This window comes from Cucurbita pepo, chromosome LG19 (assembly GCF_002806865.2).
Source record: "Cucurbita pepo subsp. pepo cultivar mu-cu-16 chromosome LG19, ASM280686v2, whole genome shotgun sequence".
Classification (NCBI taxonomy): Eukaryota; Viridiplantae; Streptophyta; class Magnoliopsida; order Cucurbitales; family Cucurbitaceae; genus Cucurbita; species Cucurbita pepo.
In genome coordinates, this window is record NC_036656.1 from 1,979,747 (window position 1) to 1,998,893 (window position 19,147).

Below are 19,147 nucleotides of genomic sequence, written 5' to 3' on the forward strand. Positions count from 1 at the left end.
AAAGGCTCCACCTGCAATGGATAAAACTCGAAAGGAATAATTAGGAAAAGTAGGTTAAATGTCAAAGCAATTCTACTTATAAAAAGAAGAGCATGAAAAATAACAAAAAAAGTTGAAGCGTAAGCTTTAGCCGACCCAAATCTTTCAGAATCATTTACAATATTTTATCTTTGGGAGTTGTTTGGTCTCTTTCAATGGCATGTTCTCCTTCAAACTTCTGTCAACGCCTGAAACTAATTCAAAAAATTTCACCGGTTTTTCCCAACTTTCACCACTCAAAAGAACAGAAAAAGAAGAAGATCTTGTCCTACCAAAGCCTATCCGTACGTTGGACTCCCGAAACAAACCAGCCAAACAGAAATATTGTAACAACTCAAACTCACCAGCTAGCATATATTGTCTGTTTTGACCTTTTATGTATCGCCGTCAGCCTCACGGTTTTAAAATGCTTCGTTCCCCTTTTCAACCGATGGGGACTTGCTGGCACATCGCTCAATGTCAGGCTCTGATACCATTTGTAATAGCCTAAACTCACTACTAGTAAATATTGTCTACTTTTGCATGTTATGTATCACCACCAGCCTCACGGTTTTAAGACGCGTCTACTAGGGAGGGTTTTCCACACTCTTATAAGGAATGATTTGTTCTCTTCTCCAACCGAGGTGGGATGTAGATTTTTCTAGGACTTTGACTTCTTCCAATAAGCCTTGATCAATAAGATAAATAGCTTGTAGAATCCAATGTCCAGATTCTTTAATCTTCATAAGTCCAAAACAGCTACCTCAAGATGTTGAATTTAATGGTTAAAATGTCAAAATGTTTTTAAAAGTCAGGCTACTACAGGGCTAAGAAATAGAAGACTCCTTCGAACTTCCCTTCAATTATTAAAGCTATGAAGGCCAGTATTGTAATTGGCCCACGTTGACAAAACATAAAAGGGGAAAATGTTCATCATAACCGGCACTGAACCAGACAATGGAAAGACTTAAAGGATTGACACAGAAACCACCTCTTCAATAAGAGCAGAAATTGGATAAAATTGATCAGATCAGATACACAAGCGGAAAAGGAAGCTCAAAAAGAGAAACATGGGAGTGGTTAGTTGCAGCAACGATGGATACCTGAATGATGCCAAGTTCAGCGAGCCCATGCCATGGATTGGCATCTACATAGCCACAGCCTCTTTGGTCTGCCTCTTAGCAATGGCTGCCGATCTTGTCCACGGCTTCCGCCACAGAAAATTCTGGTTCCCTTGTAAGTTCTTCACTCTTAACTCTACTTCTCTAACCCTGATAGCTGTGGCCATCAAACTCTCTGTGGATCTGAACACCTCCATGCCTGGCAGAGAGGATCAGCTTGCAAAGCTAAGTAGTGCTGTGTTGATGTGCACTATCATGGCTAATTGTATGCCTTCTCTTGGATCTATGGAGAATCAAGAAATCTTTATGAACATTATGGCTCTGGGGATTCTTGTTATTACCCTCATCATAAACGCCTGTATGGAGATGGGAACTGGAGTGATCTATGTTTATATGAAAGAGCATGTTTCCATTCTAATCTTGATGCTTGTTTTGCTTGGCATCTTGAGTTTTTCTGCTTTAGTTGTTCCATCAACAAAAAGCTACCTGGAAATGAAGTATAGCCTAAGACATGAATTAGCATCAAAAGAGTGCAAAGCAAATGAAAAAGAAGGCAAAATAGCAGTTGAAAGACTCAAAGAGGGTATGATAAAATATTGGATGATGGCTCAAACCTGCAGCCCACAGTTTGTGATGGGTCGGTCCGCTACATGTACTGCTTCTGGGGCAATCTGTCTTCTTAGTGCTGGAATTTTAGCAGAGGCCATTCTTACATCTTACTTAACGAAGAAATCCTTTAAGTTCTGCAATGGCCAGTCGGATTATAAATGGTCAATCAGTTTTATCCTCGTGATTCAGTGTGTTGCAGTGGTATTAGGGACTATTGCCCCAGCAATCAGATGGTTTGCAGCCATAAAATTCAGGTGTCCAAAGCTCGGAAAAGAGGGCTACAAGAAGGAATTCACATTAGAAAACTATTGGATCCAATATCTGGTAGAGATGAAGCAGTGTCCATTAAACATCAAAGTTAAAAACAGAAGATGTAGAAAGCTTGTTCATAGTGCAAAAAACAAATTTCTGGACGGATGTATTATCCTACAAACAACCATAGTGTTCACAAGCAAAGTAATTCGACTCATATCCATTTTCCTTGTCAGAGGAATCTTCTCATTCTGTGATTGTTTCAAAAGTTTGAAAAACAAGTTATGTTTTAAAGACACAATTTCTATGAACAGTTCTGAGTCAGAGGTAGATACTGATTCAAAGATGGATCTCAGTCGTTTTGTTCTGTATCTTGAAGGTGAAGATGATCTAGTTCATCTCATGATCGCAAACAATTATCATGCCACACATCACTGGATTCAGAAAGGGCAGAAGAAAAAACCTAAGATTCTCATTCACCTGCTGGAAGGAACTATCATGTCACGAGGTTTCAAGGGAGTGGCAGAGTTTGACAATCTTCAAGTTCCATGTCTAGATTCCCAACAGCCCCAAAACTGCTGGATGCTCCCTGTGGTGACATTAACAGTCATAGCAACTTCTCTTCCAAACATGAATCGTAGATTAATCAAACACTTGTTACGCGCAGTAAACGAAGGTCTCAAATACATACGACTCATCGAAGATCACCTCGACACCAAAGGGGATTTCATAAACCTAAAGAAAGCAGCCGAAATCGTTTGGCTAGGGATCGATCTACACCATAAATGGCTGGACATAGACATCCACAAAATTTCACATCATAAAGAAAGTCCAAAGGAAGTTCTCGAACAGCTTTCAAATTGTGCAAAGAAAATCTACTCGGCAGAGAAGAAGACAAATCAACATCTATGCTTGAAGCTAAGTCCTTCAAAATGGCCGATCAAGGTACTGGCTGCGAACTGTATGTACAGAATAAGTGAATCGATGCTACTAAAATATGAAAAAAAATACGGGCACTCAAGTGAGCAATTGTTCACAGAAATCGAAGCCATTATCGGTGCCATTATGGGAGCGTGTCTGACAAATTTGGAGAAAGTGATATCAACAAAGTGTTCGAACAGTGCGATTGAAAAACGAGAGAAGAGTGTGAGAAAAGCAGCTTACATTCTTGGGAAAACGGGGAACATTTTGAAACTGGTTGAGAAGACGACGCTTCCTGCGCTTGATCCGCATCAAATGGAGAGCATTGAAGAATGGCGATTGTTCTACTCACATGAGATCTAGCTCTGCTGAAAGGTGAAGCTGCCATAACAATCTTGTTTGAATTAGTTCCAAATGTAAACCAAAATGTTCATACTATAAATGCAGAAGGTTGAGACATTTTTAGATCAACATACCTACAAAATTTGGTTGTTTCTCTTCTCCATATAGATCAAATGTAACCATCCGAGCTTCAAATATGACTACTAATTTACTTTTTCTAAATTTAAGCCTTAAAGCTTCAAAGAATTGATGTGTTTTGGTTGATTGAGTTTAATCCATCTCTTTCATATAACACTACATGCAAGGGCTTTACCTTTCGGGTTTTCTCTCAAAGCTTTAAAACGCGTCACCCTTATAAATGGTGGTTTATTCTCCTCCTCAACTAAGGTGGGACATCACAATCCACCCCCCCTTCGAGGCCCAGTGTCCTCGCTAGCACTCTTTCCTTCCTCCAATCGATGTGGGACCGCCCCCAAATCCACCCCCTTTGGGGCCCAGCGTCTTTACTGACATACCGCCTCGTGTCTACCCTCCTTCGGGGAACAGCGAGAAGGCTGGCACATCGTCCGATGTTTGGCTCTAATACCATTTGTAACGGCCCAGATCCACCGCTAGCAGATATTGTCCTATTTGGGCTTCCCCTCAAGGTTTTAACGCGTCTGCTAGGGGAACGTTTCCACACTGTTCTAAATGGTGGTTTGTTCTCCTCCACAACTAATGTGGGACATCACATGAGGTCTCACAAAATTCACTAACGGTCATACATTTTCAACCGTGCAACGTCGTTATCTTAACACGCTCACGACAAATGCTTTTGTGGCTTTGTCGAACCTTAGATGGGGTTTATCTTCTTCAACCAAATACAACTTGTAGCAGAATCTAAGTTTATTCACCTAAATACTCCGTCCGTACATGCACGTTCAATCTTCTATGACCCAACTGACTTGCATCTACACGAGGCCAAGTCATTCGACTCGATCTTGCCTCTAGTCCTTTCAAATTTTCAATGATTAAAGTTATGAAGGGACTATGTCTACCCAATCTGCCTTACACTCGAACCTGCTATTCTTTTTCGTGCCATGACCGTTGTGGTTCTTATCGTCTCCCTAATGATAGCCTTGTAGTTCCTTTTCATGTGGCCCTTTCTTCATAGCATGACACCTTGTCACATGGTTCACTTGAACATTTTTACTCATCTGAGTTAGCGTATTTGGGAGTACATAATCCCTTCATGAGTCGCCTAATGTTTACCTAGGTAAGTCTCCTACTAGCCTAACACGTGTGGAACTAGAGTTCAACTCTTAGTCATCTAGGTAATCTATTCGAGGGTAGGTTCCTATAATCACGGTGTTTGTTCTTTCCTTTCTCCTGACAACGATAGAGTGACTATCACTTGTAAGTGTTTTGACTCTGATAATCGCTCAAGATTCTAGTGTTCTAGTTCAATATAGGCGGTGCATTCTAGTTCAGTCTACTGATTTTCTAGGTGTACCTAGGTCTAGACTTTTGATCCATCGCTCAAGATCCTAGTGTGCTCGATGTACTGGAAATTTTCTAACCTAAGTCAACATGTAAATTGCTCTAGCTTGAACGGAAAGTATATAGAACAACATAAGTCTCAAAATATCCATTTAGGGACTTTTTGGTAATTATTCATAACATGCATAACTCAACAAAATTGCCCTACTTGAGTCGGCAGAAAGCATAAAAATCAACGTGCATCTCTGAATTCCATTATAGGGACATTTTCATATTTTTTCCATAATATACCTCGTATTCTTATCCATATTTGCCCATTTAAGTCTTAATGGTGCATATTCTAACCACCTAAGGTAAGATATGCTCGCATGTAGCACGTCTTAACGATCCTTACAAGTATTACTAGTCTAAAGTCCATATGGCTACTCTCATGGATGACATGTGTCTTCTTGAGCTAGTTTTTCCGCTCCAAAATTTTTGAAATTTCTGTGGTAGGTCCCCTCAAGTAAAATTAGGGTTAGATTCAAAATTGTCACGTTACTTACTCCTCACTTTTAAGAGTAGTCTCCTCACTTCTAAGAGTGAAGGCCATCCACAAAAACTAACACAAATCCTTTCAACATAAGGAAGTTGCACCTTATTGTTATGAGCATTGACTTTGATGTGGTCTCATTTCTTTTATACATCCCTCGTTTACTCGGGTGTCACATTTACACCCACGCGTCATGCACTCGCACATGCCTGGAAGGCTACCCACGTGTGGTACCATGAGCTCAGGAGAGGAGAAGTCGTGCTGGTTGGGTGACACATGGCATGTCTTGACATGGTCACATTATCTATGAAAACTATCATCATATGGCCCGACATTCGCTGGGATATGGTCACGTTATCCATAAAAACTATCATCATAAACCAATGCTGGTCTTTTCAAGATGCATAGGTATTGATTCTTTTTCGAACCAATAGTATAGTTGGTAACATTTTTGTTAAGAAATCAAATTACAAAATATGGTTACAACTAACTAAGAAACTAAGCCATAAAGTCCTCAACTTTCGATTTGAAAAAACAAATGAATTTGAAAAGAATTTGAAAAGAATTTGAAAAGAATTAAAAAGAATTAAAAAGAGATGGGTGGTAAGTGAGCAGTCCACCATCGGAAAGGCCCCAAAAGGCGTAGAGTTTGTCATTTGCAGTTCTCTTACTGTTCAAGTTACTACTCATTTTCAATCCAAACCCTAACCCACAAAACATCCATAAAACTAATATATTTTTAAATCTTCAACTTGAATTTCAATGACCCACATGAGGAAACCAGTTAGAAACCCCCAAGTAAAGTAGAAATTTCAATCTCCAAGCAATTCTGTGGCGATTCCTCTCCTTTTTTTGACATTAACACCTTTCATATTCATCGCAATCTTATTATTACACACACCCACATTCAAATTTCACTTCCCCACTTCTTGTTCTCACTCTCACACCCAATAATGGGCGCACCCAACTCATCCCCAGCGGAGCAGAGCCGGAATGGCCCTTGACCCACTTCCCCACCATTCTTCCCGATGGGGAAAAACGACGGAGAACACCCACCGCCCTCCGCCGTCGGTTCCGCTCCGTCCCAAGGCCGATGCTGTTCTGGGTGTGTTTCAATTCGAAGGCTCATTGGCTTCAGATGCGTCTTCATTCTGCTTTTGTCCGTCGCCTTGTTCGTTTCTGCTGTTTTTTGGCTGCCCCCTTTTCTCCATTATTCAGATCAAAAGGATCTGGGTCTTAATTCCTCGTATCGAGGTGGGGTTCTCCGTCGATTCTGAAATCTTTTAGGGTTTTGATTGTTCGTCGATGGGTAACTAGATCTGGGAATTGCTCTGAGAATCTGGCTTTGATTTTTCTAATTTTGTGGCTTGTTTCTTGCTTATTGTCTGTTGTTCTGTGATGATTGAGGAGAATGAGGCTATTTAAGCGAATGAGATTGGTTTGTTTGATGGATTTGGGCTAATTTTGATCTGGAATTTGATGAGTTTTTTACGGCGCTCCTCTAGGTGCGCTGCTAGAGTATTGCCATTTGAATCGTTTGGTTTGTTTTGGTAGAGGGGAAATTAATTGTAGCTTTGAGTAGCGATTGAGCCCTGATTTTCACCCCTTCCTTATTAAACATTGGGTAGCTCATTGAAGGTTGCTGTAGGGTTGTTCTAGATTCAGTTCATTACATGTCTTCATCATTGGCAATAAATTTTACTTACAAAAGAATATAGAGGCCTGGATTGCTTGCTTCAACTAAATTTTGCTAGTTGAGTTGTTCATGACAACTCATTGCTAGGATAGAAAAGATCTAACGTTCAAAACTCGAATCGATTGACCTTTATCGCATCATTTGGTCAAAAAATCGATTTAATTTCGATCCCATGTCTCACTAATTGGATGCAAGTACTTTTATCCACCTCTACTCATGGATAATGCTCAGATGTTTAGTTTTAAAGCTCAATGTTTGTAATTTGAAGTGGATCATCCGTTTTACGAACCGAAGTTTCGAGTTGCTTGTGATTTTTCACTTCTCTGTGGATAGATGGTTAGGTTGGTCGAGCCATAGGGTTAAAAGGACGTTTGATAATGATAATTTTGGGAGTGTTTTGAGTTCAAGGAAGTTCTGGATTTGGTTTAGTTCTTAGCTTTTCATTGCAGCTCCTTGTCCAAACACTTCTGTTATTCACTAGCCTTGTCGTAATCATTTCGTATATAACGATTCACAAGTGTTTTTGGTTTTTTCGAATGATCTCTACCACTTGTTAACTTGTACATATCAATTTAAAATTGAGTACGAGTTATGTGACTACGTTCGTATTAGTTTATTTCAGCAGGTTCGTATAAATGGAGTGATTTGATTTCCATCTCCGTAGCGTTGGATATTACCCAGTATTCATGTGTCGAAGTAAGGTTTTGACTCCACAGTTCTAGACTGTTGCAAACGGAGTACTTTGAGGTCAGTGGAAACCGCCGATGCAACAGTTTCTTAACTAGAACGGGAGGTGATCGTGTTTTTGTTGGCGTATTGTTGTTTTGACTATAATAGTTGCAAAAGTAGTGTGTGAACTTCTTAAAATTGTTTAGATTCACAAAACTGTCTTATGTAGGCATAGTTAGAGCTGCTGTAATTGAAATAGTAGTTCCTTAACCCTATCGTTCTATCTCGAAAACTCGACATTTTATGGGTTGCAGCTAAAATTTATATCGTCGATGAAGAAAGTGCGACATATATGGCTCTTTACAGTATCTCTTATGTTAATTTTTGTTTCCAGGTGATATAGTAGCAACGTTCGTTGTTGAGAGACCAGTTTCTTTGCTGCAAGACAATATCGAGCGACTCCGGACCGACATTTTTGAAGAGTTCCCTATACCTTCTATCAAAGTATCTACTCTTTTTCATTCTCACTGATTGTGCCTCTATACCTTAATGTGTTTTGATCCTATGCTCTTCTAAATCAGGTGGATATACTATCTTTAAACTCGTTATCAGGATCAAACCGTACAAAAGTTGTATTCGGCATTGATCCAGATACGGATGATCCCGAAATCCCGTCAACTTATCTGAGTTTAATCAGGTCGACCTGTGCAAGTCTAGTAACAAATCAGTCGTTCCTCCGCATTACTAAATCCATGTTTGGTGAGGCGTTTTCGTTTGAAGTACTGAAATTCCCCGGAGGAATAACGATAATCCCGCCTCAGAGTGCATTTCTTTTGCAGAAAGTGCAAATTCTTTTCAACTTTACATTGAACTTCTCTATTCATCAGATTCAAGTACATTTCAGTGAACTGACAAGCCAACTGGATGCGGGATTACGACTAGCTCCCTACGAGGTTTCGTGTTGAATTATCTTTTACTTTTATTGTAAAAGTTAGCAAATGTCTTGCTGCTCGAGTTTGATCTAGTTGTGTTGTTCTAAATGCAGATTTTGTATATTAAACTGTGGAATGCGGAAGGGTCGACTGTGACTGCCCCGACGATTGTCCAGTCATCTGTTCTTCTAGAAGTTGGAAATACGCCATCGATGCAACGGTTGAAACAGCTAGCTCAGACCATCTCTGTTTCTAATTCTAGCAACCTCGGCCTGAATAATACCGAGTTTGGAAAAGTGAAGCAAGTTCGACTTTCCTCGATTCTTAAACACTCGCTCAATGGTATGGATGGGAAAGGCCCCATAAGGTCACCTTCTTCAGCTCCTACACCACAGCCCCATAACTTCCATCATCCACCATCTCACCACCATCACCACCATCATGCTCCTCTAACGCCTGTAATTTCACCTGCCCCTGCGCCTGAGACCGGTGCACCGGAATATGGGTTGCCTGCCCCTAAAAGTGCAGCATCGCCTAAGCGAAGTTACGAGGCAAAGCCTCCTGGTTGTCAATATAAGAGGAAATCTGGTAGGAAAGAGGGAAAGCAACCTCATTTGTCCCCGCTTGCGTCGCCCAGCATATCTCCTGTTCATTCTGCTGCATCGCCATCACAACAACATCACGTCTCTCCAACTCAGGCATCGACTCCATTGCCGAGTGTCATTTACGCTCATGTTCAACCACCATCGAAAAGTGACTCCAACCACCCCGAAAAGTCCACGACGAGTCCATCCATTGTGCCATCTCCATCTCCATCTCCATGTGAGTAACCAACCGATTCATACACTTCATTGAAGAATCCCATATTTTCCATTGCTAAACTTTTTCGACTGATTTTGCAGCTAGCGCACATCATTGGTGTATGATTACTCGGTGGGGGTTCACACTGTCTCTAATTGTCGCATTCTACATGTAACATTGAGAAAGAAGACTAGCGGTTTTGTGATGAGCACGTGTCGATGACGTCGAGAGATGCTTAGAAGTGTGAGGAGAGGAAAGGAAAGGAAAGCAAAGGAAAAGAGGCATTGGTTGTTGAATGAAAGTGTGTAAATATGATGTCTGATTAAGAAAGTTGTTGCAGGCAGATGCAGTTTCAGGTCAAAGCCCACAGAGGTGGCAGGCCTTCAGAAACTTGCATATTTTCCCACTGTTTTTGTGTATTATCTTATCATCTTCTTCTCCATAAAATGCAAAGAGAAAAAGAAAAAGAAGAACCAACATAGCAAATGCTTAACTTTTTTCTTTTACCTTCATTGTTTTTTCTCTCAACCCTTTTGTTTGTATGTATATATAAACAAACACATAAAACCGTCTATGCCTTTTGTGTGGGTCGGAACTATCTTGAAGGCACCCTTTTCTTTCGAGAATTTGTGGCATGTCACGTCCCGGTAAGGTTTTTATAAACTTGTGATCTTGACGACTCCTCTAGAGCCCTCGAGTTGAGTATATCATCGAGTTTCCCTTTAAACAAGTTCACAACTTCTTTGTTCGATATCCGTGTCACTATGATTACACCTTTGAGACTCGTAACTTTTGAATTCAGTTACTAAAGGTTTTATTTTCAGAGATAGGTTTGTTTTGGATATTTGGACCTTTCTGAAAGGTTTTGTTGTGTTTTCTTATTTGTGATGAGCTTCTCCGCAATGAGTTATGTATGCATGAGTATTAACATGCCTAATAGTAGTGTGAATGGCCTCACTAGAGCCTTTGCCTCCTGTCTCCTTTGATACGTTATTAGTGCTAGTAGCAGCCTAGGTCAGATAATGTAATGTAGTGGAAAATGGCCAAGGGTCTCCTGAATAGGTCCTCTGCTTTGTAAACTCATCTTGAGAGAGTGTGAGATCTTGCAGGTAACCTAATAGCTAGCAAGTATACGAGATCACTCTCCCAGACTCGAAATGACTCAAAGGCCTTGTGGAAGTGTTTGTCACTTATCCTTTAATGATGATTAGAGCAGTAGATGTCACGCTATCCTAATATATTTAAGAGGTAGTACCTCAACCCAAAAGGCCAGTCATTCACTATTGTGTCGTAGCAAGCTGATTAAGTCAAAAAAGCATTTAAGATACTTCACCCCAAATCAAGATATGTCGTTTAGTAGACCTGGTGCTAGAAATTGGTGAACCTCCTCCAGACCCAGAGTGGATTGTGATGGACGAGAGAACTGCTCGAAACTTTGAGGCCATCTCAAAAGCTCAGATAGATGTATAATTAGGCCCAAAATTCCTAGAGCCTTTAGAAAAACTCGTGGTAACCTACTAGAATTAGATACTATGAAAACATACATGTAGACTACTTATTGAATATATTTATACTCACCCCATTCTAATTTGTATCGAATTTTAATTTGTTTTTAAATGTGGAGTAGTTAATTTTAAATTGTACATTGTACAAAATTTTTCCGTATTTTATACTTTTATTTTATTTTCTTTCTTCATCTATTTCGTCACAATCCAAAATTTGAAACTTCGGAAATCGAATCCTAACAATATATTTATAAGCATTTAAAGCAACTTGCAACTTGCAAGTAAGCAAGTTACTTAGACTTTAATTTTTGAAAATTTAGTTTATAAATACTATTTTCATCTATCTAATTTTTACCTATGATTTTAAAGACCAAATCAAGTATTTAATTACTAAGATGAAAATCATTGCGAAAATAGTAAAAATTTATATAAAAAAATAAAAAATTAAATGATTATCAAGCATCAAAAGATTTATATAAATGATAAAATCCTAAATAAATAGTTGAATTTAAAACCATTTATTTGTAGCATAGTTCTCCACAAACCTTCAAAATTTTAGTGATCAAAAGAAAAAAGGGATACAATCCGAAATCGAGAGAAGAACAAAAAGGAGCAGAATCAATTGATTGGCAAATACATAAAGCAAAAGTGTTTAGAGAAAAGACACTGAAATTAACAAAAACAATGCACGTGTGCTGTCAAAAGTAGTGGTTGCTGACTCTTTCCCAACCAGAAACGCTTTCTTCAAATTCATTCATTCGTGCAGACTCTCTCTTAAACATGATCGATTTAGCAATTCAATCAAGAAGAAACCAAAACACTTCACCAGAACATTGAATCCATACTCCATGATTTTACAACAATTCATTCACTCGTTCTTGATTTTGATTTGAATTTGATATTTCCAATTAGTTTGCCCTAATATGCAACCAGATCTTCCCCTAAACCCGTCGTGATTTTCAGAGCCGCCATTGGCGAACGAACAATAACAATTCATATCACAGACAGAAACAGAGAGAGAAAGAGAGAGATAGAGAGAGAATTTTAACGTTACAAAGAATTTGCTGTTTCAATCCGCCACAGATTCCAGACCTTCTCTTCCTTCTCCAATTGCTTCTAGCAACGCATCGGTGACTTTGATTTCTTGTTCATCTTGTTCGCGCTGTACGGAATCTAATTTCTCCTCTTCTTCGTCTCCTCTTACTCCGCTCGCCAAATCGAGAACCGATCTCTGTTCTTTCTTCTTCTTCTTCTTCGTCGTCTCGGTTTCGTGTGCGATCGAGTTGAACGATCCGAATTTCGGAGTGATCTCCGCGGAGAACCCGCAGAATTTGGTGTCGAAAGTGAAGGCGAAGCTGGAGTTCGACGCTGACGTCAATTCGTCCAGATTCTCGAGCGCCGTCGGACAGTGCTTTCGGCGTTTAGGTTCTCGAAGCAAATCGGGATCCTCGATAGCAACATCACTGGAATCGGAGGCGGCTGTGACGGTAACGGCTACGGCAGGTGGTGCTAGAGGATGATCGGCGGGATCTGAATCGGCGGCAACGAAAGAGGAGCGGGAGAGAATTGAGAGTGATGGATTTTGGGCGAAAGTTTCTCGAGTTTGGGGCTCTGCCATTTTCTTTGCGAAGAGATACAAATTCTTTTTCGCTTACTTTTTTTTTTACACTTGGGAAAACTATTTAAGCATCTTCGATTCCAAATGACTGAAATACCCTCCATTTGATTATGAAATTTCATGTGAACCTCACTCCAGTGATCCCATAGTTTTGGCATTATTGAGATGTGTCCACGTGTCACACATCATTTAAACAAATTATTATTAAGAAAATATCGTTATTATTATTTTTTTTTTTAATTTGGTCACTCTATAGCTTTATAAGATTAATAATAATAATAATAATAATAATAAATGAGATGAAATTAAAATATTTTTATTGAATACTTAATTTAGAATATTTTTATTGAATAATTGAATAACTGACTTCTTTTTATGTTTATTGCCCACTACATGTAAAGTTCAAAGATTATAAAAATAATTAAAATAAAACATTACTGAGTTATAAATTCAACTAAAAAAGTAAAACAAAGAAGAAAGAAGAATAGTTAAGTTACGATGATGTGAAGAGAGCATAGTGTCTTCGGTCGTCTCTAAAGCATAATGTCTCAAGAGATGATGATGTGAAGAGAGCATAGTGTCTCCTGTCGTCTCTAGAGCATAATGTCTCAAGAGATGATGATGTGAAGAGAGCATAGTGTCTCCTGTCGTCTCTAGAGCATAGTGTCTCCTGTCGTCTCTAGAGCATAGTGTCTCCTGTCGTCTCTAGAGAGCACAACGTCTCGTGTCGTCTCTAGAGAGCACAGCGTCTCCTCGTCTCTAGAGCATAGTGTCTCTAGAGAGCACAGTGTCTCCTCTCGTCTCTAGAGCATAGTGTCTCTAGAGAGCACAGTGTCTCCTCTCGTCTCTAGAGCATAGTGTCTCTAGAGAGCACAGGAGTTACTCCGAAGAGTACAATACTCCTGCTGTGAGAGTCGGTCTATTGTACAAAAAAGGGTCGAAGAAAATTCATTGAGAAAAAACTCTGTGAGAGAGAGAGAGAGAGAGAGAGAGGGAGATATATATAAAAAATGGGTACACATAGATATGTGTATAGATTATAAATTATATATAAGAAAGTGAATTATGGGATTACAAAAGAGGGAAAGAGCTGAAGAATATTTTCTAAGGACACACTAAATCCAAGACCTGCAAACTAAAACGCAATCAATACAGGCCTTTGATTCGTGTCACAAGCAAAAGAAAATGAGGAAATTTGTGTAAAGAAACGTTATACAAAGGAAAGGATGGCTTGCCTAACTCACCACTCACTTTTCCCCCTCTGCAACTATCGTCGTCTGTCGTCTCCATCATCATCGTCATCGTCAACATCGTCGTCGTTCATCTATTCTATGATAAACGAAATATAAATATATTATACAGTTCCTTCTTCTCTAGTAACCAGGATGGGCAACCTGCTGCATTCCACCACATCCACATCCATATGATAAACAAAATCAGAACTTGCAAGAAGTTCCCATCCTCAGTAACTTCGAGCCTACGTGTCTCGTCTTGTCGAGTGCTTCTGGTAAGAGCTTCTCGAAACTAACCAAGAACAGCTCCCACTCTTCCCAACTCATTTCTCCGAACATGATCGCCCCGCTCTCGCTGTGAAGATTCCGCACAGAGAAACTCTTGCTCTTGATCAAACTGGTGTGGTTACTAGTTTTCAGAAACATGTCACTGATGTGGTCATTGTGTGTGTTGAACAATGCTGTTGTTGTTGTTGTAGTAATAGTAGTAGTAGTAGTAGTGTTTGATTGAGTTAGAGGACATGGGAGGTTAACTTCAGGAGTGTCTTGGCATTGGGGATAATAAAAATCCTCTTTGTTGTGACCATATTTGCGTTCGCTTTCGAATTGAAACATTTCCGGGTCTTCGTTTTCGTGTTCGCCTGAACCGATAATTGGTACAAGGGCCACAGCTCGAGCACAAAGGTTCTCCAATGCACTCAAGTTTTCTTCGCCACAGCCGAATTCCCGGGTCATCATTTCGCCAATGTCAGCAAGACAAAGTCCAAAAGCTACAGCTTTTTTCAGAAAAATGGTACACAGAATGAGAATTCTAATGGAGGCCTCCCTTATACCAGGAAGCTCAGATCTCAAGAGTTGTGCATCTTTGAAGGGATCCAGATTGGCAATGTACTCAAGTTCAGTCTCAGAGAAAGGAACTGAGGCCTGAGGCCAGTGAAGCCATTCAAAATACGGATCATCGAGCCACTCGGGAAGGCAAAGTCCATGATCAATCGGCACGAGCTCGACCTCCCCAACACCACAATTCTCATGCCTTTGCTTCTTCTTCACAAGTAAATTGCCTGCATGCCTATCAATATTTAGGAGTCTGATATCAAAAATCCCAATGCGATGAACAGCAGCGACCGAGAAGCTAGACGGACCCAGCTCTCCAGCATCACAATCATGATCTACGTAACTCTGGAGTGATGCAATCTTGCACGGAGGAGGAGTTATTGTTGGAGTCCCAAATGAATCATTAACATGGAATCCAACATGAGAAATTTCCACCAAAGCTGTTGGAGGAACACCGACGAAGCCACCATAGTCGAGCAGATAAGCTGCCAATTCACGAATCCCAGTTTCACCAATTCGAACCGAGCGTTTCAAACCAGGTTGACCCATCAACCTACCTACAAAACCTTTTGGATTATTACAGGCAAATGGTTCTTCATCGATAGGCTTTGTCACAGCAATGTTAACCCCACTTTCATTACACAAGATATAGGCACCACCTAACCCACTCGACACCGGTACCGGATCCACACCACATGCCAAAGCGTTTGCAGCCTCTTCTATCACAGCATGTAGCCGTGCAGTACTACGGCCAACCACCATTTTTATTCTTGGTTTGTTCTCAACTTCTTCTACCAAAGATAGACACGGTGTCGAAAAGCTTCGATGTATACAAGCAACTTCAAATGCTTCTCTCAACGAATTCACAAGATTGGTTCGGTCGATTTCACCATTGCTGTAGTGAAGATGACTATAAGATTGATTACATCTCTGAGACCGGCAGAATGGTTTAAATTCACGATGCTGATTAACCACAATGGCCATCTTGTTCATGCAGCTTACTGACAGTTGCATGCCAATGAATTCAAATATTATCACGGTTTTCCCTAAGGATCTGTCTTCCCTGTAATTAACATCACTCCCCCAATCAAACCATTTCCCATTTCCAATCGATATCTATTCGATTAGAAAACAAATGAACGAACAACCATAGCAGCAAATCGATATCTATTCCATTATAGAAACAACCATAGCAGCAAACCGATATCTATCTATTCCATTAGAACAAATGAACAACCATAGCAGCAAGATACAGAAAGGTGGATAGTTCTTAGATTTCATTACCCATTAAGGTCAGATTAAGTTGAAATATATCAGATGCAGCTTTGTACTTCAGTTTATGCATGATTAACAAATGCACGCCGTTTTCCACCCAATTTTCTGGAATCCATCACAACCTGAAGAGAAGTTAGCATCAGAAAATCTGAATATCATGTTATGAAAATCAAGTAAATGATTGTTGAGTGTTAGTATCAAACCTATTAATCCCTCGCCCCTTTGCATTTAAATCACCAGAATGTTCTGAAACCAAAATAAAATAGCTCATCATATCATACTATGATTTAGATACAACTAATAAGACTCAGATTTAACGCCATTTCTCAAGAAAAACATTGAACATTGCACGTTCTATCTACTTAATGCACATATTTTCCAGGCAACCAAACAGAACATTAGGAGTTCTCTCATCTAGAACTCAATTCCAATAGAGAATATAGCTCATCCATCAGAGTTATGCACATTTTCTCAGGAAACAAACAGAAAATAAGCCGTTCTCCCTTCTACAAACCCAGAAAAGATACACAAGTGAGTACCCAATAGCCAAACAAGAACCAAAAAGACAAAAACAAGAGCATATCTACTAATTATTCGTGGGATTCATAGAAATTTTCCCAGGAACCAAACAGAAAATAAACCCTTCTCCCATCTACAAAACCCAGAAAAGATAAACAAGTGAGTACCCAATAACCAAACAAGAACCAAAAAGACAACAACAAGATCATATCTACTAATAATTTGTGGGATTCATAGAAATTTTCCCGGAAACCAAAAACAAGACGAAAACAAGAAGGATTGATGGAGGGAAATTACCCTGAACACTGATTAAGGCATTCAGGGAGACGAAAAGAAGAATGGGAGCGCGAGAGAAACCAGTTGGGTCACCGGCAAAATTGAGAAAGAGAGCCCTCCCGCTCCCCTTTGACCAGTATGAAAGAAGAAGAAATTCCTCAACCCCAATGCAGTGCCCAAAAAACCCACAGCCCCAACCCCTTTTTGAATCTCTATTTCACACACTGTTCCTCCCACGATCATCGCCTCCGTTTTAGCCATTTTCCATATTTGGGCGATTCAGACACCTTTTTTCCTGCTAAAACTAAAACTGTCTCTAACCAACTTCAAATATCAACGCACTCTTTCATACTTTTGCTTCTTCTTCTTCTTCATTTCTTCTCTCTCATCCGCTTCCCTCCCCCACGATCCGCTCTCCGCAGTTACAAATTCAAATGTTTTCTTTCTTTTTTGTTTTTTGTTTGTTTCAAATAAGTTTTTAACTCTAAAATAGTCCCGAGTTCTTAACTAAAAATCTATGAATTTGTTACCACACAAATTTGAAATTTGAAATTTGTATGATTCTATTAAACACTAAAGTATTTATCTAAACAAATCTTCAATAACATCTTTAAATTTTAAAAAAAAAAATCTAAAAGTATCTTTACCTACCGAGTATCATGCTTCAAATTTTTTTTCTAAATTTTAAATGCAACATTATTGGGATAATCTATAAAGCGTCATAGTAAGTAAGATTTTTTTTAAACTTTCTTACAAAGGTAAAGAGCCGTAATTCTATTTTTAAAATTTCATGAGTGTTTTTTTTTTTAAATATAATTAATAACAAGAGTATATTTGAACTTTTTTTTTTTTTAAATAGAAAGTTATTATTGAAACCTTCTAAAGTTCAAGAGTATTTTNTTTTTTTTTTTTTTTTTTTTTTTTTTTTTTTTTTTTTTTTTTTTTTTTTTTTTTTTTTTTTTTGTTAGGAATCACGACTCTCCACAATACAATAGTATGATATTGTTCACTTTGACCATAAGCTTTCATAACTCTACTTTGGACTTGCCAAAAAGAGCTCGTACTAATAAAGATGTATTCCCTTACTTATATCAATGGAGTGAGTCCCGAATTCCTTTACTTATACCAATGGAGTGAGTCCCGAATTCCTTTACTTATACCAATGGAGTGAGTCCCGAGTCCCACGTTATCTAATTTAGGAAATGATCATGGGTTTATAAGAAATTTAATAGAACTTATTAAATCATTAGTAACGTAAATAGTATCAATTTTTAGAGTCGCTATGTGGGTAGAAGCGAGTCAAGAGCCCATAACCTAACGGGGAGAGAATGATGGGCTACATAAGTAGTTGACTTGAGGAGCTATTACTATGTGTAGAACCAGGTTGAGAGCCCATAAACTAGCCTTGAGAGGGGACGAGGGACTACCTAACTGGTTGTCTTTAAGAGATACTATTGTGCGTAGGTAGCGGGCTGAGAGCCTGTAAACCAGCTATGAGAGAGGATGAAGGATTACATAAATAGTTTAGCTCATGATAGGTATCATTATCATGTGTGGAAGCAGTCAAGGGTCTCCTAAACTAGACCCAAATTTAATAGAATCTAGAGAAAAATATCGTGGTAACTTTCTAGGTTAAGGACGTGATGAGAGCTTACAAGTAGGTCATTTACTGAATATTTTTATACTCACCATTTTATCGCTTTTTTTCATGTGTTCGCAGACTGCCGATCGAGGTAAGGGAGCATTCAAGATCTATATTGTGATTGAGCGGTGTCGACTCAAAGTGTCAATCCACTATTTGTATTTTGGATCCTTTGTACTTTGTTTGTAATTCTATCCCAAAATCATTCCCCATTTATATTAAACTCGAACAACACGAACTTATAATTGAATTTTGTTTTGATTTAATTGTGGTATTGTTTAATTTAAATTTTAATGGAGTTACTAATATTTATATATTTTTTATTTTATTTGCTTTAAGCTTGCCTTTTTAGTCATGATTAGAGATTTTAAGTCTCGAAAATTGAATCGTTACATGCACCTTATGAGTATAAGTAATATTTTTAATTCTATTAAGTCCTCAGGATTGCTCTTATCTGGATGTGTTCTTGGTTCATTCATGTAATCCTTTACTCAAGTATTTCATAGCAACAATCTTCCACGTTGGTTCGTCTCCGATTCATATCTTACTGGGAGAGGTATCACTCTGATACCATTTGTAACGCCCCATGCCCAAAATTTGGATAAATATTCAAAATCCAAATTCAACACTTGATGGCCTTGGCATTAGGACATGGTCACGTTATTTACTCCTCACTTCTAAAAGTGAAAACTATCTCCACAAACTAACACGAGTCCTTTCACCAAGCTTTATCCTTATTCATGCTTAACTTTAGATGTAATAGCCCAAAAATAAATAAAGAAATAAACAAGTAAAAATAATTAAAAAAAAAATAGTTAAAATAATAAAATAATAAATAAATAAATAAAAATTAAAAGAAGCAAAACATTTGGTA

At 38.8% G+C, this 19,147-nt stretch overlaps 3 protein-coding genes across 4 annotated transcripts; 2 read left to right on the forward strand and 1 right to left on the reverse strand.

The window, feature by feature from the left end:
* The first annotated feature begins 650 nt into the window (after window positions 1-650).
* LOC111781294 lies at window positions 651-3,490 on the forward strand. Its single transcript, XM_023661805.1, has one exon. It carries the CDS (start codon window positions 1,089-1,091, stop codon window positions 3,282-3,284), a length of 2,196 nt encoding a protein of 731 aa, XP_023517573.1. The 5' UTR covers window positions 651-1,088; the 3' UTR covers window positions 3,285-3,490.
* Window positions 3,491-6,026: 2,536 nt separating this feature from the next.
* Window positions 6,027-10,049, forward strand: LOC111781920. 2 transcript variants are annotated; one of them, XM_023662653.1, is made up of 5 exons: window positions 6,027-6,528; window positions 8,034-8,143; window positions 8,221-8,592; window positions 8,685-9,393; window positions 9,474-10,049. In XM_023662653.1, exons 1-5 carry the CDS (start codon window positions 6,303-6,305, stop codon window positions 9,545-9,547), a joined length of 1,491 nt encoding a protein of 496 aa, XP_023518421.1. In that variant the 5' UTR covers window positions 6,027-6,302; the 3' UTR covers window positions 9,548-10,049. The 2 variants fall into 2 exon arrangements, with proteins under 2 accessions (XP_023518421.1, XP_023518422.1); XM_023662654.1 differs by having other exon boundaries at window positions 8,685-9,387.
* A 3,486-nt stretch (window positions 10,050-13,535) lies between these two features.
* LOC111781212 (phosphatidylinositol 4-kinase gamma 8-like) lies at window positions 13,536-17,058 on the reverse strand. The gene is made up of 4 exons (XM_023661687.1): window positions 16,653-17,058; window positions 16,040-16,082; window positions 15,846-15,958; window positions 13,536-15,624 (listed from the first exon to the last, which is right to left on the reverse strand). The coding sequence occupies exon 4, from the start codon at window positions 15,573-15,575 to the stop codon at window positions 13,932-13,934; it is 1,644 nt and encodes a 547-aa protein (XP_023517455.1). The 5' UTR covers window positions 15,576-15,624; window positions 15,846-15,958; window positions 16,040-16,082; window positions 16,653-17,058; the 3' UTR covers window positions 13,536-13,931.
* Between the last annotated feature and the right edge of the window lie 2,089 nt (window positions 17,059-19,147).

Excerpts from the sequence above, each read along its gene's own strand:
- LOC111781920 (XM_023662653.1), top strand. The coding sequence starts at position 6,303 with ATGGGGAAAAACGACGGAGAACACCCACCGCCCTCCGCCGTCGGTTCC. Across the intron at positions 8,593-8,684 it reads TACGACTAGCTCCCTACGAG|ATTTTGTATATTAAACTGTG; the intron begins GTTTCGTGTTGA and ends TTCTAAATGCAG. Across the intron at positions 9,394-9,473 it reads ATCTCCATCTCCATCTCCAT|CTAGCGCACATCATTGGTGT; the intron begins GTGAGTAACCAA and ends CTGATTTTGCAG.
- LOC111781212 (XM_023661687.1), bottom strand. The coding sequence starts at position 15,575 with ATGCAACTGTCAGTAAGCTGCATGAACAAGATGGCCATTGTGGTTAAT.
- LOC111781294 (XM_023661805.1), top strand. The coding sequence starts at position 1,089 with ATGGGAGTGGTTAGTTGCAGCAACGATGGATACCTGAATGATGCCAAG.